The sequence below is a fragment of the Petaurus breviceps genome, unplaced genomic scaffold, assembly GCF_028583685.1.
Source record: "Petaurus breviceps papuanus isolate PSGF00001 unplaced genomic scaffold, PetGlider_PUasm1.0 140, whole genome shotgun sequence".
Taxonomy (NCBI): domain Eukaryota; kingdom Metazoa; phylum Chordata; class Mammalia; order Diprotodontia; family Petauridae; genus Petaurus; species Petaurus breviceps.
In genome coordinates, this window is record NW_027185698.1 from 34794464 (window position 1) to 34821913 (window position 27450).

The following is a 27450-nucleotide window of genomic DNA, read 5'->3' on the forward strand; positions in this document are numbered from 1 at the left end:
AATTTGTCAGACGGAAAAAGAATCTCAAAAGCACACTGAAGAGAATCATTCCTTCAGGATTAGATTGGAGCAAATGGAAGCTAGTGACTTTATGAGAAATCAAGATACTATTAAACAGATCCAAACAAATGAAAAAAAATAGAAGGCAATGTGAAAGATCTCATTTAAAAGCAATGGCCTGGAAAATAGATCCAGGAGAGATAATTTAAAAATTATTGGACTACCTGAAGGCCATGATCAATAAAAGAACCTAGAAATCATCCTCCAAGAAATTCTCAAGGAAAATTGCCCTGATGTTTCAGAACCAGGGGGCAAAATAGAGGTTGAAAGAATTCACCAATCACCTCTTGAAAAAGATCCCAAAAAGAAAGCTCCTAGGAATATTATAGCCAGGTTCCAGAGTTCCCAGATCAAGAAGAAAATATTAAAAGCAACCAAGAAGAATAGTTTTAATACTGTGGAAACACAATCAGGATAGCACAGGATTTGGCAGCTTCTGCACTGAGGGATCGAAGGGTTTGGAATATGATATTCCAGAAGTTAAAGGAGCTGGGATTAAAACTAAGAATCACCTGCCCAGCAAAACTGAGGATCATGTTTCAGGGGAAACTATTGTCATTCAGTGTAATAGAGGACTTTCAAGTATTCTTGATGAAAAAACTAAAATTGAATAGAAAATTTGACAGTCAGGTACAAGAAGCAGGAGAAGCATGAGAAGGTAAACAAGGAAAAGAAGTCATAAGGAACTTATCAAAGATGAACTACTTACATTACTACATGGAAAAATGATAATTGTAAGTTATGAAACTTTTCTCAGTATGAGAATAGTTGATGGGAATAAAAATGTGTATCTATCTATCTATATATTTATGTATACATATATATGTTTATATAGAAGGGTATATGGGTATATGAATACATATGTGAGTATGTGTATATATGTGTACAGGTATACATAGACAGGGGGTACAAGACCAGTTGAATAGGAAGGGATGATACTTAAAAGGTGAAATTGAGAGCTGAGAGAGGAATATAAGGAGAGGAGATAGGGAGAGATAGACTTGGGTAAAATATCTCATATAGAAGAGGCAAGGGAAAACTGTTACAATAGAGGGGAAGAACCGGAAGGCAAAAGGAATTGAGTCAACCTTATTCTCAATGAATTTGGCTTAGGGAGGGAATGACATACACACTAAATAGGGTATCTTACCCTTCAGGAGAGTAGGGGGGAAGGGGATTAGAGGGGGGATGATGGAAGGGAGGGCATTCGGGGGGGGCAGAATTGGAAGCACCCACTTTTGAAAAGGGACAGGATCAAAGTAGAGAATAGAACAAGTCGGGATTGGGATGGGATGGAGGGAAATATAGTCATTCTTTCACAATATTTCCACTATGGAAATGTTTTGCATAGCTACACATGTACAACCTATATTGAATTGCTTATCTTCCCTGTAAGGGTGGGTGATGAGGGAGGTAGGGAAAGAATTTGGAATTCAAAGGTTTAAAATAAAATGTTTAAGAAATATATTATTATTATTAATTATTATTATTATTTTACATGTAACTTGGAAATAAGATATGTAGGCACTGGACCATAGAGATCCACCATGCCCTACTGGAAAATCAGAGGGAGACTAGGGGAAGATATAGGAGAGAGCAGATTGGGGGAGGGGATATTAAGTGGGATTGCTGTTTTGGGGTGATGGGTAGGGGAAAATGGGGAGGAAGTTTGTAACTCAAAATCTTGTGGAAATGAATGATATAAAATAAAAAATAAACTACAAAAAAAGAAATGTTTATTTATTGGTTGCTGCTTATGACTAGCTATCTGACCATGAGCAAAGTAGTTATCCTCTCTTGCCCTGTTTAATGGAAAGCAAAGTAGTGCTTTGATGCTTGTTTCAGCCATTCAAGTGCCTTTGAGCCTTGCCTTTGATTGTGTCAAATCTTTGTTGGAAACAGTAAACATTGTGTTGCCCTTAATAGGCCAAAGGGAGACCTTCCCGGCCCTTAATAGACCTAACATCATCACATGGAGCCCACGGTGGGAGGAGTTTGCTGAAAGAACAGAACAGGAAGTGTGGAACAGGAAGGAGCAGAACAGATAAAAGCTCAAGCATGAGCTGGGACCAAAGAGAGCTAAAAGAGAGAATGTTTGTGATGTTGGCATTCTGTCTGTTGTTCTGTATGGGTGTTACTTTGTCAGACAGAAGCATTCTATCTATTGAATTTTGTTACTTTGTCAGACAGAAGCATTCTGTTGATTTGTATTGATTTCTTGGACAGAAAGTGATATGAGATGATAGCACCAGCAATGTATGTAAATATTATTTTAGCCTTGTTGAGCTTTGTTTTCTTAGAAACAGAAATTGTGAAGATCTTGGGGTGGAGCAGTCCCCTGTGAGCTGCAATAGGGAACAGAATTGGAGATATGCCTACCTGTGAATCTGGTCAACAGTCTGGTAAATCCAGGCAAGAGAACTGCCTACCTGTTAATCTAGAAAAGAGCTGGGGCATGGAAGAGGAGCCATGGAGTTTGGAAACCAACCTTGAGTCAAGATGAAAGAGAACTTTACTTGGGTACTCAGTAGTGACTGATGATATTGGAACTTACTATGCCCTAGAGGTAGATGGCCTTTGTAATTTCCACTACCCCTTAAGGATAATTGGCTTAAGAATGATTACCCCCTTATTTTATTTTATTTTTATAAGCAATTGGGGTTAAGTAACTTGCTCAAGGTTACACAACCAGTTATTTTGTGTGGGTGTTAAGTATCTGAGGCCAGAACCAATCCCCGGTCTCCTGATTCCAGGGCCGGTGCTCTTACTCACTGTTCCCCCTGGCTGCCCCATGATTACCCCCTTAAGGATGGTTGGAAACCAGCCTCCAATCAAGATGAAAGAAGACTTTAATTAGGTTTGAGGAGATTGTGACTTACTGAATGACATGTTTTGTTTAAAACTATGCAGCCACTTTAGTAATAAGTTGTTATGTTATATTATTTTGAATATTGTGCTTTAGTTTCTTGAATGTTTTGCTTCATTTTATTGCTGAATAAATAGGGTGCTGACTCTACTATGTGATTAGATCCTTAAAGTTATTAACAGCAGCAGTCCTCAGGAGAGCTGTTTGTGATTGGCTTTACACCCTGTAAAAAGAGTGAGTTAGACTAGATAATGTCTAAGGTCCCTTCCATCTCTAAAGCTCATTATTCTCTGACCTTTACTAAGTATGAGACCTTCAGTATATAGCTGTGAACCACCAATGCCTTCTTATATGTAACATGAAGATGCCAGTGCTTGCATCTCTTCTACAGGATTTTTATGAGGTAAATATTTTGTAAGCCATAAAATGCATAGGAGAATGAGTTATGATTATAAATATAAAAACATATGGGGCATTTTAATCAAGGATGAGCAAATCACTTTTTGTGTTGTAGCTAAGATCATGAGGGAAATTTTTATCTCCTTGGTATTTAACATGTTGTTATTGGTTTTGTTGTTTGTTTTTTAATTTGTGGTGTTTTTATTTTCAGGATTTGGAAGAATTAGAAAAACAAATTCAGTCCAAATTATCAAATACAGAGATGGTGGGTGCTGGTAGCTCTGAATATTCCACCCTGGAAGACATCGAAAGGAAAGAGAGAGAATACTCAGAACACATAATAGATAATGTAAGTACAGAATTTTATTTTCCTTGAAATGCTTACTATAAAAAAAACAACACCTTTTGTCCCCCACTAGGCAATTAAATTGGCTAAATATAAAGGACTGTGCTTGAAAGCTTGTTATGTACTTTCCTTCCCTTTAGGGACTTATTTATCTGGTTTCTAAAGGTAAGTGGTTGGAAAGGTAAAATTAAGGTTCAAAGATTCACAGAAAGAAAATTTGTTTGTCCATTGTGAGAAACTCAGATTACTCTTTTATAATTCACACTGGAAATTGATAGAGCTTTCTCTGATGACTCTATCTACCCCTTGGGGTAGAGAAAATTACATGTGGGAACTTTATGTCTGGTTGGGAAGCTCCCTTGGAAGAGGGACAGGAAGGGGGCTTAAGAGAGACAGTGCTCTGGGGGGCAGGTTAATATAGTAGAAAGAGGATGAGATTAGGAATTAAGGGGCTTGGGTTAAAATTCAGACTTTCCTACTTATCTATTCAATCTGTAACTCATGCATGGCCTGACCTGGTAGAATCCTGACCTGTAGCCTCTCACACTGAGTGTGGGCCACTCATTCTTTCTGAGCTGGCTTCACCCCATTCTGCCCTAAAATGGGCAGGTCCCAAAGATAGTCTACCACCACATAGAGAAAGGAATAAAGATTTATATAGTGCCTACTATGATCCAGGTACTCTGCAAAGTGCTGTTTTACAATTATCATCTCATTTGAGGTTCACAACAATCCTGCAAGATATATACTATTACTATTCCCATTTTACAGTTGAGGAAACTAAGGCAAAGAGGTTAAGTGACCTACCCAGAGTCACATAGCTAGTGACTCTGAGTCTATCTGAGTCTAGATTTGACCTCAAGTCTTTCTGACTCCAATCTCAGCATTCGATTCACTGTGCCACCTAGTTGTAAGAGAGACAGAGAAAAACAGAGACAGGAAGGAAAAGAAGGAGGAGGAAGAACTTGGGAAGTTTAGCTTAGAGTACAATCACTGCCTTCAGATTGGACAAGAAGATAGACATTGACCCAAATTAGAGTCCCTGATGACACCAGATAGCTATATGACCTAGGACAAAATACTTCACCACTCTTTACCTCGGTTTCCTCATTGTTAATATTCAGAGATATGACTGTAAAATTTCTGAGATCTGTTCCAACTTGAAAATTCACTATTGCAAAATTGTCTGTCCAGGGCTCTCACACTACTACTCTGCATACATGATTTGAAGCAAAGTTGGCAATTACCAGCCCATGACTGGCATAATGGATGTAATTGGGCTCTTTGTTCTGTGAAAATCTTTACAAAGCTAAAAAAACTGTCCTCAACCCTGACATAGTTTTCCATCTATTAGAATTAATAACTGGTATTGAGGGTTCAGTTTCTCTTAAATATACCCTTTCACTCCCTTTAGTTGTTCATCTCTAGTGATTGTAAATAGTGATAATCATAGTAAAAATGCAGCATTTCAAACAATGATGACATAATAGTAATTTTCCATATAACCTCATAACTATAGATTACAATATTCATTTCTTCCATTGCTGTTTTGAAATAGGCTTCAAATAGAATATGGAGTTTGGGATCTGTTGGTGATTAGTTCAGTGACTGCTAAGTAGTTAGGACTTTTATGATTTAAAAAGTAGAGGATACTCAGTTCTGTTCAGAGTTAGAGGAGACATGTGTCACTTACCTTTCCTTTGCACTCAGAACTTAGAACATATATATGCTAGAGTGTGATTAACTCCATTTGACTCTGAATGAATCAGCAGTGTAAAATGGCAAATAATAAAAAGTTACCATGATAGATAGACATCTACTGCTTAGAGCAAAGGAAGTGGGATAGGCCTGCTGTTCTCTGCCCCAGGCAGCCCACAGTTGGCATATTGTACTCAGTTCTGGGTATGGCATTCAGTAAATAAATTGACAACCTAGAATATGCCAATGGAATAAGCAGAAGGGTAAGGAGATTGACACCCTGGCAGCCAGAAGTCTTAGGGGATCAGGAGGAAAGGCCATTGACACTGCCTTCAGATAACTAAATGGTAAAAGGATTTAGATCTGCTTAGATTTAGAACTGATAACAGTAAGAGAGAAGAGGAAAATTTTGATTCAGTGGAAGGACAAACCATTAATAAGAGTGATCTGATAGTGTATTTGCTGCCTTGAGAAGTAGTGACTTTACTACCAGAATTTGAACCACTGGCTACTGAATACAAGCTATACTCAATGCGATAAATTTTAGAATAGTCAGAGAAGCTGGCCTATTCCTCATAGTTTACTAAAACTGACTTTAGGGGCAGCTAGGTGGCACAGTGAATAGAGCATTGACCCTGGATTCCAGAGGACCTGAGTTCAAATTTGGCCTCAGACACTTCAAACTTACAAGCTATGTGACCTTGGGTAAGTCACTTAACCCCAATTGCCCTGCCTTCCCCCCTCCAAAATTTTTTTTAAAAAAATCTAACTTTAACTTATGCTGATATGATTACTTCTAGTTCTATGACATTCCTGTGATTTTGCCCTCATAGTTAACTTGTTATTCAGTTGTTTCCAATTCTCTATGGCCTAATTTGGGGTTTTCTTGGCAAAGATGCTGGAGTGGTTTGCCATTTCCTTCTTCGGTTCATTTTATAGAGGAAGAAACTGAGGCAGAGTTAAGTGACTTGCCCAGGGTGACACAGCTAGTAAATTTCTGAAGCCAGATTTGAACTCAAGAAGATGAGTCTTCCTGTACACTTGACACTCTATCCACTGTGCCACCTAGCTTTCCCCTATGGTTTCCTTTAACATTTTTTTTTTTGAGGAGACATATTTTATTTGTTTTCTATTATTTTCTTTTTTTTTTGTCTTTATTCATTTGTTTTCTTTTAGTTTACAAGATTCATTACCACAATTCCTTGAGTTTCAAATTTTCTCTCCCTTTCCCCCCCAATGGTGGCATACAATCAAGTATAGTATCTGCAAATACTTTCACATTAGGCATTAGTCAGGTTATAAAGAAGGATTGTAACAGATGGAATGAAGAATGGGAAAGAGGAAACAAAACCAAACAAGAAAACAAAAAAGGGCAGGTGGTTTGCTTCAATCTGGGTTCAAACTCAGTTCTTTCTCTGAATGTAAACATCTCTCTCCATCATGAGTCTTTTGGGCTTGACTTATATCTCTGGATTACTGAGAAGAGTCCAGCTTATCAAAGTTGGTTGTCACACATACGTTGTGTCTGTAATTGTATACAAATTCCTCCTGGGTCTACTCTTTTCACTCAGCATCAGTTCGTATAAGCCTCTCCAGGTAAATATGAAGTCCATCTGCTCCTCATTTCATATAGCACAGTAGTATTCCATAACATGCATATACCACAACTTGTTCAGCCATTCCCCAATTGATGGGCACCCCCTTAATTTCCAATTCTTTGCTACCACAAAAAGAGCTGCTATAAATATTTTTGTACATATGGGTCTTTTTCCCACTTCTATGATCTCTTTGGGATACAACGCCAGAAGTGGCATTGCTAGGTCAAAGGGTATAAAATTATTTATAGCCCTTTGGGCATAATTCCAGATTGTTCTCCAGAATGGTTAGATCAGTTCACAACTCCACCACCAACGCATTAATGTTCTAATTTGTCCACATCCTCTCCAGCATTTGTAATTTTCCTGTTTTGTCATCTTAGCCAATTGGACTGGTTAGATGTGGTACCAGATTGAATAAGAGGGGACATCCTTGTTTCACCCCTGATCTTACTGGAAATATTTCTAGCTTCTCCCCATTACATATAATACTTGCTGATGGCTTTAAATAGATGCTACCTATTATTTTAAGGAAGGCTACATTTATTCCTATACTTTCTAGTGTTTTTAATAGGAATGGATGTTGTATTTTGTCAAAAGCCTTTTCTGCATCTATTGAGATAATCACGTGGTTTTTGTTAGTTTTATTGTTGATATGATCAATTATACTGAGGCTTTCCTAATGTTAAACCATCCTTGCATTCCTGGAATAAATCCTACCTGATCAAAGTGTATTATTCTTGTGATAAGTCGCTATAGTCTTTTTGCTAATATTTTATTTAAAATTTTTGCATCTATATTCATGAGGGAGATTGGTCTATAATTTTCTTTCTCTGTTTTATCTCTTCCTGATTTAGCTATCAGTACCATATTTGTGTCATAAAAAGAATTTGGTAGGACTCCTTCTTCAATAATTTTCCCAAATAATGTGTAGAGTATTGGAATCAATTGTTCTTTAAATGTTTGATAGAATTCACTAGTAAATCCATCTGGCCCTGGAGATGTTTTCCTAGGGAGTTCACTGATGATTTGTTCGATTTCTTTTTCTGAGATGGGGTTATTTAAGTAATTTACTTCCTCTTCAGTTAATCTGGACAACTTATATTTTTGTAAATATTCATCTATTTCACTAAGATTGTCAAATTTATGTGCATACAATTTGGCAAAATAATTCCTAATTATTGTTTTAATTTTCTCTTCATTGGAGGTAGATTCACCCTTTTCATTTTTGATACTCATAATTTGGTTTTCTTCTTTTTTTTAATCATACTTACTAAGGGCCTATCACTTTTATTGTTTTTTTCATAAAACCAGCTCTTAGTTTTATTTATTAATTCAATATTTTTCTTAATTTCAATTTTATTAATCTCTCCTTTGGTTTTCAGTATTTCTAATTTATTATTTAATTGGGGATTTTCAATTTTTTTTCCTAGCTTTTTCAATTGCATGCCCAATTCATTGACCTCCCTTTTCTCTAATTTATTTATGTATGCACTCAGGGATATAAAACACCCCCTAAAAATTGCCATTGCTGCATCCCACAAATTTTGGTATGTTGTCTCATTGCTGTCATTCTCTTGAATGAAGTTACCGATTATTTCTATGATTTCTTGTTTGACCCACTCATTCTTTAGGATTAAATTGTTTACTTTCTAATTAGTTTTTAGTCTGTCTTCCCATGGCCCTTTATTGCATATGATTTTTATTGCATCATAATCTGAGAATGATGAATTTATTATTTCTGCCTTTCTGCATTGAATTGTGAGGTTTTTATGTCCTAGTACATGGTCAATTTGTGTGTATGTGCCATGTAACCACTGAGAAGAAGAAAGCATATTCCTTTTTATCCCCATTCAGTTTTCTCCAGAGATCTATCATACCTACCCTCTCTTAAATTCTATTCACCTACTTAACTTCTTTCTTGTTTATTTTGAGGTTGGTTTTATCAAGTTCAGAGAGGGGGAGATTAAGGTCCCCCACTAGAATAGTTTTGCTATCCATTTCTTCCTCTAATTCCCTTACCTTCTCCTCTGGGAATTTGGATGCTATACTACTTGGTGCATATATGTTAAGTAATGATATTGCTTCATTCTTGATGATGCCTTTTAGCAGGATATAGTTTCCTTCCTTATCTTTTTTAATTAGATCACTTTTTGCTTTTGCTTTATCTGAGATAAGGATTGCTACCCCTGCTTTTTTTTACTTTAGCTTAGGCATGATATATTTTACTCCAGTCTTTTATCTTTACCCTGTGTGTTTCCCTCTGTTTCAGATGTGTTTCTTGTAAACACCATATTGTAGGATTATGATTTTAATCCATTCTCCTATCTGCCTCCATTTTATGGGAGAGTTCATCCCATTCACATTCACAGTTATGATTATTATCTGTTTCTTTCCCTCCATCCTATTCCCTCCCCGTTAGTGCTTATATTTTTTCTTTTCTCCCTTCCTCTCCTTAATAATTTTCCTTTTGATCACCGCCTCCCTCAGTATTCCCTTCTTATCAGCCACTCTCCCTTTTCTTCCCCTTCCCCCTTACTTCTTCCCTCCCTTCTAATTACCCCCCCCTTTCATAGCCCTTTTCCCCTCCTACTGCCTATAGAATATTTTTATACTTAATGAAGTATGTTATTTCTTCTTCGCACCAAGAGTGACAGGAACAAATCTCATGCGAAGTTCCTCTCCCTCCCCTCTTTCCCTCTATTATGGGAAAATAATAGAGTATTTTTTGTGTCTTTTCTCCATAGAGTCCCATGCTTAACTCATTGTGTTATTCCCTCCTTGCACCAGAACCAATGAGGGAAAAGCTCATATAATACTCATCTCCCTCCCTTCTTTTCCTCTATATTGTTTTTATTCCTCTTTCTGTGGCATGATTTACCCTTTTCCACTTCATTCATTCTTCTTCTTCCATTGCAGTCCCTTTGTAGCCCTTAATAAGATTTTTTTTAATTGTCATTTTGTGTAATTTATACTCATACCCTCTACTTGTCTATAAACAGTTTGCTCTTATTAAATAACAGGTTGTTTGTGTGTATGTGTGTGTGTGTGTGTGTGTGTGTGTATGTCTTTTCCTTGTTTACCTTTCTATGTCACTTTTGCATCTCGTAATTGGAGGTTGAATTTTCCATTGAGCTCTGGCTTTTTCATCAAGAAGGTCTGGAAATCTGTTATATCATTGAATGACCGTATCTTTGCCTGGAAGAATATGCTCAGTCTTGCTGGGTAGGTGATCCTTGGTTGTAACCCGAGCTCTTTTGCCTTGAGAAAAATTGTATTCTACTGCCTGAGATCTTTCAGTGTAGAGGCTGCCAAATCCTGTGCGATTCTCACTGTGGTTCCTCGATATTTGAATTGTTTCTTTCTGGCTACTTGAAGTATTTTCTCTTTTGCCTGGTAGTTCTTGAATTTTGCCACAGCATTTCAAGGACTTTTCAGTTTGGGATCTCTTTCAGTAGGTGTCCAGTGGATTCTCTTGATTTCTATTTTACCCTCAGGTTCTAGTATCTCGGGGCAGTTTTCCTTAATGAGCTCTTGGAGAATGTTGTCCAGGCTCATTTTTTTCATCATGATTTTTTGGTAGGCCTATGATTTTCAGATTTTCTCTCCTGGATCTGTTTTCCAGGTCAGTTATTTTTCCATTGAGATATTTTATCTCTTTTTCTAATTTTTCATTCTTGCTGTTTGTTTGACTAATTCTTGGTTCCTCCTAGAGTTATTTGCTTCAATTTAGTTGATTCTAATTTTTAGCAAATTATTTTCCTGGGTTAGTTTTTGGAGCTCCTTTTCCATATCACACACTTTTCTTTTTAAGGAGCCATTTTCTTCATTAAAAAGTTTTTTTCTAATTTTGCAATTTTGATTTTAAACAAATTATTCATTTTGTTTTCTATATCTCTCATTTGGTTTTCAAAGCTGTGTTTGGGACCTCTTCCCTGTTGATATTTCAGCTATGGGTGTGGAGTCAACATTGTCTGCCTCTGAGTTTTTGGTTCCTCCCTCTGAGGATAGTAGAACTTCAGAGTCTTTGTAGTCTGCTTTCTACCCATTTTGAGGTAGGGCCCTAGCCACGCCCTTCCTCTAGGGTTCCCAAGCCTTTACTGTTGAGGGTTTTGCCCTGGGACAATACTGGTAGTTACTATGTTTTCAGGGTGGGGGAGGGGTTGGAGCAGTCTGGGTTCACTCTGCTGTCTTGGTCCTTGGAGTTTCAGATAGGGGCTTTTTAAATTTCTGGGCTATGGAGTGGTAGTCCCAGGAGTATTTGCTGTCCCAGACAAGGACCCTGCATTTTTTTCTTACCTTGCTCTTTCCAGTCCCAGCCCTTTGATGATAGGCCTGGCAGTGGCCCTTGTGGTTGGTGGGACAACTTGCTCCCCTCATTGATCAGGCCTCCTCCTGGCCTGCCTCTGCCTCCTGGAACATTTTTAAAACACTGTGCTTCAAAATTATCCCACAAAATTGATCTTCCATAGATAATGAGTAAACTCATTGCCAATTAAAAGGAACACTTGCCAGGCAGAATATTTTGTACTTGACCCCCTCAGCTGTGTGCTTTAAAACAAAAATAAGAAGGAAAACAAAAGAGACCTTTTCTAATCTGTCACAATGCCTCTAAGTTTACCAAGGCATGACATAGAGTTGTATTCATAATGTAGCTTTTAATCCCCTTTGACATTCCTTCTTTATAATTTACTTACAATATGTCAATTACAACATATTTTATTAAATGATATTTATGTTTATCTATAATAAATAATAGAACACATTTCTGTAGGCTTTTGAGGTTTCCAAAATGCAATTTTGAAGGCAACCTTGTGAGGTAGATGGTACGAGGATTCTTATCACCAGTTTATAGGAAAAGAATATGAGGCTAAGAGAGGTGAAGGGTTTTGCCTGGTCATATGGCTAGTAAGGGTTGGAGCTGGAATACAAACCAAAATCTCTCCAGACTCCAAATCTGCTCTTCTTTTCCACCTCACTGCACTGCCCCTCTAGGGACCCGAGTGAAGGATTTCCTTTGATACCCATCATCATACAACTGTTGCTGCTACCAAATTACCTGTACTTGGCCAGCATCTTAGAGTGGATTTGTTTTTGTTTTTGGCATTTTCTCAGAAGTCTCATTAACTGCTCAGTCATTTGGTAATATCAGCCTAGTCCAGTGAAGCATACAATTTAAGTCTTACTAATTCGTAGTTATGTTCTCAAAAAGGAAAACATAAATCATTTCAAGTTTTATTCCAGAAGATTTTCTTGACCAGTTTTGATTGATCTTCACTCAGAAATATTTATAAAATACCTATTATCTTCTACAAGAAGGGATTTTTAACCTGGTGTCTATGAGATTATTTTAAAAATATTTTAATAACTCTATTTCAATATCTGGGTGGGGGGGGGGGATCTCATATGGAGAAGAGATCCAGGAATTCCAACCAACTTCCACAAACAGGACAGGCCAGCCAGCCTCCCCAAAGCATAAGGGGACCCTGAGGAGAAAATGGGAGGCATAATTCATCAGAAAGGTCAAACCACCACTGCCTTCACCAGTATTTCCCTTCAGATCCTGAAAGAGAGAGCCCAGGACCCTGAACTCAAGAGACTTTGGAAGAACAATGCTTCTATCAGAGTTCCTGGAGCCATCATCATGGGAAGTAATATCTGTGGATATTCAGCCTGGAACTTGACCCACAGCTTTGTAAGATTCAGAAAAGAAAGTTCTTGCTACTATGTAGCCCTTGGCCCTATCAAATGGTTCAACGTTGTAAACTGATACATTTTTATTAGTAGAAATGACTTAAAGAAGAAGCATTGGTATCTGCTTTGCTGCTGCCCCCTAGGATCATAGGACCTTTCCATCTGACCTTTTCATATATGTTTCTGTTCCCACCAGAATGTTTAGCTCCTTGAAAGCAGGGATTGTCATACTATTGGTATTCTCAGCACTTACATTTAATTGTAAGTACCGTAAAATTATTTATTCATTCCATATAATTCATATCCCTTGTGTTCCTATGTCTTTTATGTAGCTAAAAATATTATTCTGAGAAGGAATCCCTAGGCTTTGCCAGACTTCCAAAGGGGTCCATAGCACAAAAAATGGTTACTGCTATCCCAGGGATATTTCAATGTTAAAAGTATATGTGACTTTGCTGCTCTACACCAGTACAGATAAAAGACCCATCTCTTAAAATTTCAGCAACTAGTAGCCAGTCTTTTGAGGAGGAGGCTTCTGGAGGGAGATACCACCAATGTAAAGATAAAGCCTTCAATCCCCTAATATCCTGAAGTTTTGGTATATGGGAAGCCATGTGAACAAATAACCATTCTATAAGACTGTGAGGGAGGTATGAAGAACCGTGTCAGTTCCTAATAGGACAGGGTTATTTCTGACTGCATGGGGTCAGCAGGGTGGGGTTGGGGGGAGGTAGGAATAAGGAATGGTTTCAACGAAGAGAAGACATTTGAACTGAACTGTGAAGGATAGATAATAATTGGAAGAGTGAAATGTGCTATTGAGAGAAGAGCATAAGGTTGTGAGTCTAGAGCCCTTAGGCAAATCTAAGACTTAACAGGTGACTATTAATTTACACCAGTCGCTTCCTACTCTAAGCTTGAGTTTTCATATCTGAAAATCTATAATGACCTTCTCACCTACAAGTTTATGAAGTTATACAGTAAAACTGATGGTATAGGAGGAAGACATTTTATGTGGAGGGAAGAATATAAATAAAAGTACAGAAGTGACAAGTTAAGATATTTAATTCAATTCAAGGGGCATAGAAGTGACAAGTTGTTTTATTGAATTCATTCTAAGAGCATGTATTAAGTACCCAATAAGTTCAAGCAACACATATCTGGCCAGTCTTCCTACATATTGCTCCTCTCCATGCACTCTATGGTCTAGTCATATTGGCCTGCTTTCTCATCCTCAAACAACCATCATCTGGCTTTTCCCAGTGCCTGCAATGTTCTGCCTCTTCCCCTCCATCTCCACTAGAATCCCTGACATTCTTCAAAACTCAGTTCAAGCACTACCTTTTATGCTAGGTCATTTCGCCACACCCCTGATGCTGTCCCCAGCTGCTAAGACCTTCTCCTCAAAGGTGACTACCAGCCCACTGTATACATCTCATATTTACTGATTAATATACATATTGCCTCCACCATTAGAGTGTAAGCTCTTTGAGGGGAGAAACTGATTTTGCTTTTTCTTTGTATACCTAGTACTCAGCACAGTGCTTGGCACATAATAAGCAATTACTAAAGGCTCGCTGGTTGGTTGATTGAGGGTACTATGCCAGGACTTAGAGATAAGAAAACAAAATGAAGACGAGTGCCCACCTTCCAGGGATTTACATTCCAATTGAGGGAATTGAGGAATTAGGACAACAAAGAGTCAGTTGTGGGAACTGAGTGAACCATACTGACTCCACCTTGTGACTCAGTTCTGGAGCTAGAGCTAGCAATGATGGGTCTAGTCCAACTGCTGTCTTGTCTCTTTATTCAGTTTTGGGAATTAGGGGTCAAAACACCTCATTGCATTGCTTGAACCTAACCATGTGTGGCTGGGAAACTGGGACCACCTCTCCCTGCTGCTTAGAGACCCTTAACCAAGAATCTAGGTTGTGTTGACCAGAAACCCACTCAAATCCAAAGATTGATACAAGGAATTTTCCACAATTGTGCACTTCCTCTTTTTTTTTTGGAGGGGGGAAGGCAGGGCAATTGAGGTTAAGTGACTTGCCCAAGGTCACACGACTAGTGAGTGTTAAGTCTCTGAGGCTGGGTTTAAACTCAGGTCCTCCTGACTCCAGGGCCAGTGCTGTATTCATTGCACCACTTAGCTGCCCCATCACAATTGAGCATCTCAAGAGACTCATATATCTTATCTGAAAACTAACCATGCGCTGATCAATCATTCCTTGTTTCCACATTCCTTTGATTGATTACAGACACTTGAGAGGAATGGGACACCTCCTTTGCTGAATTCAGAGAATTGCACGTGCTCACTCTACCCTTCCCAAATTGGAAAGTCCCTAATCTTTCCTCCAGTTAGAAATCAGATTACCCAATGTTGTATTGTTTCATTTTAATTAATTGGCCTTATTTGATCAGTTGTTTTTAATATATAGAAATCTGTCTCCCCCTGCATTCAAAGTCCAGGGCTAGGCTGAGGAGGTCTGACCCTGGTTTCTTGGGCAATTGCCATGAATTGCTTAATAAATCAACACTCTCAGGAGATCAAACCTTTGTTTCTTCAGTCATTTCATCTATCACCTGCCAAATAATGAAGGTGTACAACATTTACACAGATAAGTAAATATACGATAATTGAAAGATGGAGAGGGCCCTATTTATAGTTCAAAACTGAACTATACATTAGAAGCCATATTGCAAACCTCATTTTACAGAGGAAGAAACTGAGGCTCATGGCTATTTATATATCTTGCCTAACGTCACACAGGTAGCAAGTGACGGGTAGGATTTCAACAAATGAAAGATACTCTGACTTCAGTCCAGTGTAATTTCTCCCAGTTCCAAAGCCACAGGGATAAGCTGGGAATAGTAAGTATAAAATACTTTCTTAACTTTAAAATAACACAGAAGTTTATGAGTTTGTTCTTTTGAAATTTGAGCCAGTTGCTAATACCTGTACTTGCTCCTTTCAGATCAGAGCTTCTAACAACCATGCCCCCTTTCCTGAAGGTCCTACTTAATTGGAATATTTAAGCTGTGTTCTACATAATCTTTCCCACCCTTATCACAAGTGCCTCATCTAATGAAAAGATGCCTTAAAACTGAATTGACAGAGTAGTAGAAAGTCGGGGGTGTGGGCTGTGGAATGCTGTATAAAATGCTACAACATAATCAACATAGAATTGTATACCAACATGCAGATACTTTCAAATTGGTATTGTAGAATATGTAATGTGTGATAAATATTCAAAGACATCATGTATACACCCTCATCACTCTTCTCTTTGGGATGTCATTTTCATTTCACAGATGGAAGCCTTCTGGAAACAGATGGAAAAAACCCAGCACTATCTCCTAGACCAATTGAAATGTTTAAGTGCCAAAGTAGGGCAGATCATGCAGAATCTAGCCGAAAGAATGATTACAGCAGAAGAGTTATTAAGTGCCTCTCAGGACTTGCAGACCCTGGTAAGTATGAAGAGAGCAGGAAGAGGAGATGAGTTTAAAGTGCCCCAAAACATCTTCTTATCCAGCTGACTATGTCATGTTCAATGAGGAGGATGCCCATATGTTATCTAGTAGAAAGAGCACCAGAATGGCCAGGTGACCTGTGGTGTGTGAATGTAATGGAATATTGTTAGATAAGTAAGAAATGGCAAATGGGATTAATTCAGGAAAAATGGGGAGATTTGTATGAACTGATGAAGAAAAAAATTGGCAGAATCAAGAGTGCTTTATACAACACAGGAGCATTGCCATAATATACATGAAAAAATGCCAAAAGGAAGCTAAACTCTTGGTAATTGCAAAAATGACTATTAGTCCCAGAGTATAAGAAAGATGTAAGCAGAGAGGCAGAGGTCTAATCACACAGAATATTATATAAATCGCTAGATGTGGTCTCTTTTATTGATTGTTTTTGCTTAGTTGTGAGAGATTTTAAAATGGATTGTTACACATAGAATCTTTCCATGCAGTGGACATTCGTAGCCTTGGAAAGCAGAGATATCGACAGGTAACATTCACGGTAGGAGAAGCTAATGATGGTACTGGTCTCCTGTGGTAACATATCCTTAAGGATTTGTAGAGATTTTTGCCTCTGGGAAATAACAAAGATCCTTTTATGACCCCAACATTCCCCCCAAAACAAAGGACCATCTTTTTGATAACAAAGTCCTACTGGTTATTCTATATGGCAATGAAATATGGAATATATGACTCTCTGAAAAATTGAAAGTGAATATTGCTCAGAAGGCTGTGTAAAGCTTCAGCCTACATGTGAGCAGTCTGCAACCTGTCACCAATAAGGAATAAGAAAGAAGAGCAGTAGAAGATAGCATCATAGAAATGTAGAATGATAGGAGGAAAAGATGGGCTGGTTGTGTGGCTCTATCGATAGATGATGAAGAGTTTGAGTGATCAGTGATATCTAAGAGATACCAGGAAGAAGTGAGGGAGACCTCCCTTGGATGAATTTTTGGAAGGATATGGATTTGAGTCAAGGGCAGCTAGATGGCAAAGTGAATAGTAGAGTAAGTGCCAAGGCTGAAATCAGGAAGACTCATCCTGAGTTCAAATCTAGCCTCAGACACTTACTAGCAGTGTGACACCAAGCAAGTCGCTTAACCCTGTTTGCCTCAGTTTCCTCATCTGTAAAATGGACTGGAGAAGGAAATGGCAAACCAGTCCAATATCTCTGCCAAGAAAACCCCAAATGGGGTCACGCAGAGTCTTACATAATTGAAATAACTGAGCAACCAATGGACATGAGTTATATAAGGTGGGCAAGTATTAATATATTGCAGTCTGCATTATTGGAGGGATCTCATGACAGTGTGATCATAGATCCTTTTCAGAATTTAGAGATTCCAAGGAGTAGGAAAGGAACTAATTATGTTTGATGGTTGATTAAGAGGCTGGCCATCTTTTGAGGTATTGGGTAGGTAAGAAGAGAGTGTATAAATTGGTATGAGCAGAGGCCAGAATCAGGAAACATGTTGAGGGGTATAGGGAACTGGGAATCTGAGAAGCAAGAGACAGCCATGGAACCCAGGGCCCAGGTGTTGGGGCTTATCCTTCGTTATTGTCACTGATGTGTTTTGGTGGGAGAGGTGCTGTTTAAAAGTGTCTGGTTCCTGCCTTGTGTTGTGCCAGGATCTCAACACAGCATTGTCCAGGACTGGGAAGCAAAAGATGGAGAATCTGTAAATTCAGGTCCCTGTAACCCCACTTGAATTGGCCATCTGTATTTATCCCCTCTTTTCCATCCCAAGAAAAGGGTGATGGGGGCTGTATTGTTGAAGAATCATAATAGTAATTGAAGTTTATATAATGCTTTATGGTTTACAGATCACTTAGTGAAATGATTTACTTTTTGTTCCTTTAATAGCCAAGAGAGATAAGAATTGTTATGATCCCTATTTTATATTGGAATGGAGCCATGTGATTTCATCAATCAATGTTCTTTCTAGTGATGTCAATCACAACCCTCCATGACTGCCCATTGTGCATAGCTCTTGCCCATGTCTCTCTATAAGTTTCCTACAGAGGATCCATCTAACATGCTGGAGTCCTTCCTTGCCTTCTGCTGCCATTTCCAGAATGTCCACGGAGCACGTGGGTCATCTATCTTTCATATTTTACCTTTCCTGTGGCCAACTTACATATTTTTTCTTAGTGTACACTTCACTGATGAGGTCTCTTACTCCTGAATTTCTTCAAAATCCTTCATTTCTTATATTTATGGGCAGCTAGGAGACATAATGGATAGAACATTGGATCTGGAGTCAGGAAGACCTGAGTTCAGATCTGGCCTCTGACATGTACTAGCTGTATGACCCTGCTCAAGTCACTTAACCTCTGTTTGTTTTAGTTTCTTCATCTGTAAAATGGGGATAATAAGGGTTGTTGTGAAGATCAGTGAGATAATCCTTATAAAGAGATTAGCACAGTACCTGGCATATATTAAGTGGCATATAAATATTAGCAATTATTATACATTTTGGCACACTCACACATGCACACTCGCCTGTTATTGCACAGACAGTATGGTATATTGGAAATAATGGTGAATTTGGGGTCAGAAGACAGGTTCAATTCACAATTCTGCTACTTATTTCCTCAATGACTTTGAAAAAATGGAATAACCTCTCTGACCCTGAGTTTCCTCTTCTATAAAATGAGAGGATTAGGCTTGACCTTTAATGTCCCTTTTAGCTTTAAATATAGTAGTCCTGATGGGTAAACTGTCACTTTAATTTGTTCCTTTTATACTAAATTTATTCTAAATTTTTTTTTCCATTATGCCACAACTGGAAGGGACAGACAACTTTTTCCTTTTACAGATGAGGAAACTGGGACTGAGAAAGATGAAATGATTTCTCCAAAATCACATGGCAAATAAGGTTCATTGTATCTGCAGAGGAGGCAGAAAATCATTCCTTTCATCCATACATAAGCCGTAAGAGGGTGAGATTAAAGTATGGGCAAGCAGCAGCTCATTTTATCAAAGACTGGAAATCCTTAAAAAGGAACTGTTTTCTCTTTGTTTGTGACCATCATCTAAGTGAGCACCCCTGATCAGGACACCTGATCTCAGATACTGATTTTTATGTGACATTACAGGCAAAAATATAGCATTAAAAATATTCTTACAGAGCTACATAAAATTTTAGATAATGTGCTATATTCCATAGACATTTTCCCACATTTTTTTGAACAAATTATTAGTTAGAAAAATATATGCAGGTGCTGAATTTCTGGCCTAAAATAAATTCTTAGATTATATCCTTTTTTGTTCTGGGACATATTTCTTCTGCCTATTAGGGGGACTCAAAGAAACAGTCTTGGATGGAGTGGTCTCTAAGTTAGTGAGGATATGCTACTATGTATAGTAGGGGGGAAGGGAAGGGAAGGGAAGAAAGCAGAAAAAGTAAGAAAGAAAGGCCATGATAACTTTATTATAGATTTTAAAAGAATAGCAAATTGTACATAATAGATTTGCAGTTCCATGTACAATCATCTTTTTTTTATTCTACTTTATTATAGAAATGCTTGTTTTATATCCTAAGTTGAGAATAATTTTTTTAAAAAAAGGTGATTTCCTAGAAAAGATAGTATGAGTGACTTAGAAGAATAGAATGGATTTCATCAGCCTGATGCCCTTTTATGAGTGAAGACAGTGGATTTATCATTTGAACAGCTTTCTTTCAAATTCTTCTAAGTGTTTAAAGGGATTAAATATTTACTTATGAAATATTAAAATTCTCCAAATTTTACCTCTGCTTTGCTTTTGTTTTTAATTACCCTCTTTTTAAAAACATTACAGTCACCTTAAGATGACTTTCCAAAAGAATCCCCACTCTAACAAATAAGTACAGAAAAGCAAAAGAAATCAACGTATTAGCAATGCCAGATTATACATATCTGTGTTCTCTTCGTCCTCAGCTTTCTGCTAAGAGGCGGGAGGCATCCTTCATCATTAGTCCTCTGAAGTTATGTAATCATAGATGGGTCATTGGAGGTCATCCAGTCCAACTTTCTCATTTTATAAACTGGGAAACTGAGGTCTAGGGAATCAACTGATTTATCCAAGGTCAGGCCAAGATTTGAACCTGTATTCCATGGTTCCAAACTCAATGCTCTTTGCACTGTACCATGCTGTCTCTATAATTAGTCACTCCCTTGATCAGAGTTTTTAAATTTCACAATGTTTTTCTTTATAATATTGAAATTCTTGCACCACTCATTCTTCTGGTTCTTCTTACTTTGCCTTGCATCATTTCATTTAAATCTTCTTAAGTTTTTATGAAGTCTTCCTATTTATCATTTCATAAAATTCAATAATATTAAGCTACATCCATATATTCTTGTTCATTCAGCTATTCCCCTACCTATTTTGGGCACCTACTTTCCTTCTAGTTCTTTGCTACTTCCAAAAAGATTACTATAAATATTTTGTGTGTATGGAATTTACATCACCTTCCTAAGCTTGTTTCCTTTACTTTCCCTCAAAATGAATACTAGCCAGACTAGACTAGACTAGACTAGACTAATAGATTACTTTTTTTACCCTGAGCATGCTCTGTGCTCTCCTACCAATGTGCCTTGCTTTATTCTTTACCCTTAGCCTGAAATACCCTCCATTTGTTTTCTTTTGTTGCTGTTGAATTCGTGCCCAATTTTTTTTGGCCACCTCAAGAAACCCTTCCCCCATGAAGCATATACTGATAACCTATGATGGGTCAGCAGGAGACAGTTGTAATGTAGATCAAGCAATAGTCTTGGGGTTAGAAGACCTGTGTTTGAATCTTAGCTTGGCCATTTACTTTCTTTGTGATCTAGGGCAAACTAGTTTGCATACTTTGTTTTTAGTTTCTTCCTGAGTCCTTCCAGGATCTAGAATCCTATAGTATTCCATCATGGACTTCACATAATACTTTTCTTGCACCACACTATTTTACTTGGCAGGTAGTAATGTATGTTGTGGTTTCTTTTGTATATTTTACATTACTCCATGAGACTGAAAGCTTCTTGGAGTTAAAAACCATGTCTTTACTTAACTTTGTATCCCACCCAACATATAGCACTGTGTTCTGCACACAGCAGGCACTTAATACATATTTACTATGGTGGTTGCTTTAAGCATTTCAGATATAAACAGATTATATGCCAATAAAGCTTAAAATAATCATCATAATAATAGCTTGCACATTCCTAGTGCTTTAAAGTTTGCAAAACACTTTAATAAATCATGTCATTTCATCCTCATGATAATCCTGTTCTTATTATAGATGCTGTTATCTCTATTTTATAAAGAAATTAAAGCTGAGAAAAGTTACCCTACTTGCCTAGGGTCACATAGCTAGTAAAATTTTGAGTTGGAATTTGAACTTAGATTTTCCCAACTCCTAATTCCAGCCACTGTTTTGCCAAGTTACATCTCAAAGTTGTCTCATAAATATTTTTGTTCAATTTCATGGTGTATATATATATATCTTTTTCCCCCCTAGGACATTCAAGAGAGAACAGTGGGTTGGGAATATATGGCCAAAATGATCAACTCCTTAAAATTGCAAATTCAGGAAGAGACGAAATGTCGGTTGACTGTGATTTCCCGAGCACTGGAATCATTAACAATTGCAGGGAAACTCTCAGTAAGACAGAAGGAAGAGCTGCTAACACAATTGCACAAAGCTTTCTGGGAAGAAGTAGAGCACTATAATAACGGTAAGTGACTCAGATTTGTCTGGTCTCTAAAACAATGATTTTTTTTTTGTGATAAAGTACAAATACAACTCAAATATCAGTCATGTATTTTCTTTTCTTTCTTTTTTTTTTGCTTTTTAGAGGACAATTGGGGTTAAGTGACTTGCCCAAGGTCACACGGCTAGCTTTTGTTGTGTTAGGTGTCTGAGGCCAGAACCTAACTCAGGTCCTCCTGACTCCAGGGCCGGCACTCCACTCACTGCACCACCTAGCTGCCCCTAGTCATGTATTTTCAAACTAAGAGGAAAAAGTAGTTATTTCTGTTGGGGCAATACACCCACTAATTGGTTTAAGAGTGCAAAAGCAATTATTGTAATCTCAATATGGGTAAAGCAAAATCTCTTAAAATACCAGTTTCTTTATGTCATTTTACTATGTTCAGGGCCTACACATTATCTGTTACATGAATTCTGAGACCTTTTCACTGTCATCTTAAGTCCATGTTTAAAATAATATAATCATATCTGTCATTTGAATTGTTCAGATAGATATTCACTGTTGACCACTTTGTCAAGGATCACAGAATCACAAGATTGGATAGGACCCCAGAGACCATTTGTCTAACCAACAGGAATCCCTTTTTACAACATTCATGACAAGTAGCCATCCATTCCTTACCTGAGGATCTTCAGTGAATGGAAACCAACACTCTATTCTGCATATTTAATGAAGGCCCAGTAGATAAACTCATGAAGAACAAAATCGATAAATAGTTTAGGCCTGGGGTGGCCAGGTGGCACAGTGAGTAAGAGCGCCGGCCCCGGTGTTGGGAGACCCGGGATCGGTTCTGGCCTCAGATACTTGGCACCCACACAAAATAAGTGGCCGTGTAACCTTGAGCAAGTTACTTAACCCCAATTGCTTTAAAAAAAATAGTTTAGGCCTTCCCCTTGAACTCTTCAGCTTCTGGGGCTTTTACAACCAAGTTTTCTGTTGACAAACTACTTCTTACATGTCCCCAGAAAAAAGCTAGGCCATTTTTCTCAAATAAATATATTTCCAGCATAATTTAGATGGACTAATGTCAAAACTAAACAAAAGAGAAGTTTCTTCACACTAGTATTATAATACAGACTATTTTGCTGGAACCATATGATCTGGTCCCAATCCAGTGGTTTCTAAGCCTGACTTTGCAGTCCTCCAAGCTATGGCCCATTACATTTGGGCAGAGGTATCACAACAAAATTAATTTTAATTCATCTCAATTATAAATACAAATATCACATACATTAGGTTTTTTCTCAAATGAATTATTTTTATCATTCAGTTAGAACTTCTAAACATATATTCGTTTGAAGCTCTTTGTTGTGTGAAATATAACATTTCTCAGAATGTATATGTTATTTTCTAAAGGTCAACTCCAAGTCATCAAGGAACAACTTCCCTAACCCATGTACCTTCCCATGAACCCCACTCCATTTTTATTATTGTTGTCTCTGTGTTGTCCCCAATCTTTACTTTATACCATTAAATTACTACCATGTCCTTGACCACATAGTGAAGTCATAATGCCCTTCTGTGCTCATGCAATAGTCATCACTTAGATGGGTCACAAGGCAACGTATAGCATTGTTTTTTTCATTTTTCTATATAAAGTGATGGCATTCTTCTTCTCGTGCCTCATATAGTGTGAAGCTGACTCAGCATTCTCAAAGACTTTGCCAGTGGAACATCATTTATAGAAAGTCCTACTAAGTAGTAAAGACTTTAGAATGGGTTCAAATTGGGGGGGGGAGGGTGGAGAAGAGAGATGCAGACAGACAGAGACTAATTACTAATAAGGGCAATAGCAGTTTTTGAAGGTTATCTAGTAAATCTGAGTAAGGTTGAAAGCTGAGTCAATGGAAGATTGACCCACAACAAAGAAATAACCTATCCTCCACTATTCAAATATTAATCCAAATAGTCTATTCCTAAATATTACAGCAGATCACATTTGTAATAGCACTTTAAGGTTTTCATAGTCCTTTCTTTGCAATGCCTATGAGGCAGGAAGATCAGTTATTCATATCCTTAAATTATAAGTAAGGAAACTGGGGTGACTTTAAGCAACCTCCTTGAAATGTATCCTATTTTGGTAGGGGGGGGGGGAAGGAGAGGATGTATAGGTATGGGATGGGATGGGACATGACCTGTGATTTCATTGATATAGGGAACTTCCAGTGAGTCAGGTCCTTCTACCAATACAGGTCTGTACCTACTTTGTAACCTGTAGTCTTAGAAAATTGCCTAGGGCCTTGGGAGGTTAAATGAATCCCTCGGTATTTTACAGGCAGTTTAGATCAGAACTTGAACTGCAGTCTTTCCTACTTTCCAGGTCTCTCTCCACTAAATACCAAGCATACTGGAAAATTATCATGTAGAAATACCACAATGCATGTGTGTATGTGTATACGTGTATATATATATATACACACATATATGTAAATATATCTGGACATATACATATGTAGGTACATATATTTAATGTGAAAGCTAGGTCTTTTTTCCCCTTTAAATAGTTTTTTGTTTTTTTCCAATTACATGTAAAAACAATTTTTAACATTCACTTTTGAATAAAATTTTGAGTTCCAAATTTTCTCCCTTCCCTCCCTCCTCTCTGAAATGGTAAGCAATTTGATATAGGTTATATATTTGCAATCATGTAAAACATTTCCACATTAGTCATGTTGTATAATAAGAAACAGAACAAAAGGAAAAAATATGAAAAACATAAAGTGAAAACAATGTGCTTCAATCTGAATTCAGACTTTATCAGTTCTTTCTATGGATGTGGATAGCATTCTATCATGAGTCTTTTGGAGTTGTCTTGGATCATTGTATTGCTGAGAAGAGCCAAGTCAATCACAGTTGATCATCATACAATCTTTATATTTCTGTGTACAATATCCTACTGGTTCTGCTCAATTCACTTTGCATCAGTTCACATGAGTCTTTCCAGGTTTTTCTGAAATCTGCCTGCTTATTATTTCTTATAACACAGTAATATTCCATTACATTCATATACCACACTTTGTTCAGCCATTTCCCAATCGATGGGTGTCCTCTCAATTTCCATTTCTTTGCCACCACAAAAAGAATTGCTATAAATATTTTTGTACATGTAGGTTCCCCCCCCCCACTCTCTTTTAAAATCTCTTTTGGATACAAACTTAGTAGTGGTATTGCTGGGTCAAAGGGCATGCGCAGTTTGATTGTCCTTTGGAGTAGTAGTTCCAAATTGGAAAGCTGGCTCTTTAAACATATCTCTCAATTCAAACAAAGGTATTTTTTCCCTAGGTATCATCATCTCTTTCATGATTGTCACTTCTTTTGTTCTCTTACTGAGATCTTGATTACAGGCCACTCTCAGATTTTATACAGGGCCGATTTAGGTTAAAAGTACAGCCTGTACAGTAGCTTTGCACAAGCGAATTAAGCTGATGAAAGGAATATGTCAGCTTGCCACTGCTGTCTTTGTGCAGCACTCCTTGTTTGTGAATTGCTTGTATTTAATCTTGTTGGGTTTATTTTTTTCCCAGCAAGAAGAAAATTGTTTGTCACTTAAATGAATTCTGCCTTAGCTGAAATACTGTGTGTCAGAAGGAGCAACTGCAAGGCAGAAGTGTTGCCTTCCTTCTCCCCTCTCTTTTTATCCCTTCTGTCTTTTCTGCTTTCTCTTTTACTTCTCTCTCTCTTATCTCTCTCTTGCTCCCTTTAAATGCACACAAAAGTCCACCATGGGGTTTACTGTCTTTGGTGGATTAGAATGCCATCCCTAATATCTTTGGGCAGAAGAAGCGCTGGTCGACCTCAATTATGTCCCAGCATCTTCTTGGCTACTTGGTCTGTTCTCCATCACGCCATATGTAGCAAGGGAATGATAATAATATCTGTATTAACTGCAAGAGTTAGTGTTGCAAAGATCAAACAAGATCCTAAGTCTGACAGTAATGTCTGAATAGTAAAATGAAATTAAGCTTGTTGAATACAAATGATGATTACTGTTATTATTAGTAATAATAGAGCAGAGGATTTAAAGTTGAATTTAGATCATCTTCTCAAACATCTTCATTTCCCAGAGGAGGCAATTCAGAGGCCATGTAAACAGTAAGTAGCAGAACCAAGACTGGACCACGAGTCCTTTGACGTCAAATCTGCCTCCTCTTACAATTGCACCACAGCCCCAAGTAATGATTTACATCATTCTAGCCCTTTATGGTTTATAAAACACTTTGCTCCAAACAATCCTCTGTGGTTATGTGGTATACTGGAAAGATTTCTAGCTAAAAGGCATAAATTTGAATCCTATCTCTGCTGCTTATGACATGACCAACCAGTAACTTTACTTCCCTTGGGCCGCAGTTTCTTTCTCTATGCAGTGAATCAACTGAACTGGGTTCTCCCCAGAGGTCCCTTCCAACACAAACACCAGTGAAACTAATACGTGTATAGTACAAGTATTATTTTTCCATTTTATATATGAGAAAACAGAGGCTCAGAAAGCACTAATGATTTTCCTAAATCCTTTAGTTAATAAGCATCCGTGTTGGAACTCAAATTTGGGTTTTCTGCTTGTTAAGTCCAATACTCCTTCTGCTACATAATACTGTCTCTTTTTATGTGTTTCACAAGCCATTTCCAGACTAGTGATATTGGTTGCTTATGTTTGGGAGTCCTATTAGAGCAGGGTTCTGCTGTTATCAAGTGTGATGTGACCTTAGCTTCGTAATTGCCTGAGTAAAAAAGTCTTAATTGCCCCATAAATCATACACCCAATCTCTAACTAGCTATTTATCAAGAATGCCAAAAGAGAACAGTTATTCATAAGAATGAACTTTAATGGAAGCTGGTGGTGTATGCCTCTGGTTTGATTCATTCTTTTTAATTAAGAGCCACTGCTCCTTGGTTCCTGTTCTAGGGTCTATATCTGCCTCCAGAATCCCAGAATGTCAGAGGTAGAAGGGATCACAGTTTCTACCTATTCAATCTCTACCAGAGAAGGAAGCCTCAACACAGGGTCATCCAGCTTCCACTTGTAGGCTTTCAGTGATGGGAAACCATCCTTTTCCATTCTACCTTTGGATAGCTCTAATTGTGTGGAATTTCTTATATTTAGACAAAATCTGCATTTCTGCAACTCCCATCTTCTCCATCTGGCCTCTGGGGCACCAATAGAACACATCAAATTCTTCTCTCTGGTACAACACCCTGTCCATGTAGGCACAAAGAAGACCTAGGGAAGTGTTGCTTCTTTTCCTGGCTTCCAAATTCACCTTGTTTCTGTCTCAGGGACCCTTTCCTGACTACTCTGACTCCATCATTCTGACCTCTACTTACCCTGACAGTTTTTGCTGAATCATCTAGACCAGGATACTATCCTCACAATCCCCATGACCTCTTCCCTCTTTTGTTTGCCTCACTTGTTTACCTTATTTCCAGCTGTTGAAATTTTTTTGTCTTTTTCAAGAACCAGCCCATGTTCTGTCTCCCCCTTGGAACCTTCCCTTCCCTTCTATTCATCTTGCCCTTCCCAGATAAAA

General features: G+C 37.8%; 1 protein-coding gene across 2 annotated transcripts in view; it reads left to right on the forward strand.

Annotated features, from left to right (window-relative positions):
• The window catches only part of EVC (EvC ciliary complex subunit 1), a 142187-nt gene that overhangs the window by 38616 nt on the left and 76121 nt on the right, over window positions 1-27450 (forward strand). For both annotated transcript variants that reach the window (XM_069070033.1, XM_069070031.1), the window contains exons 7-9: window positions 3537-3674; window positions 15971-16129; window positions 21673-21889. In XM_069070033.1, coding sequence (XP_068926134.1) covers window positions 3537-3674; window positions 15971-16129; window positions 21673-21889 — 514 coding nt within the window. The remainder of the gene's footprint in view (window positions 1-3536; window positions 3675-15970; window positions 16130-21672; window positions 21890-27450) is intronic.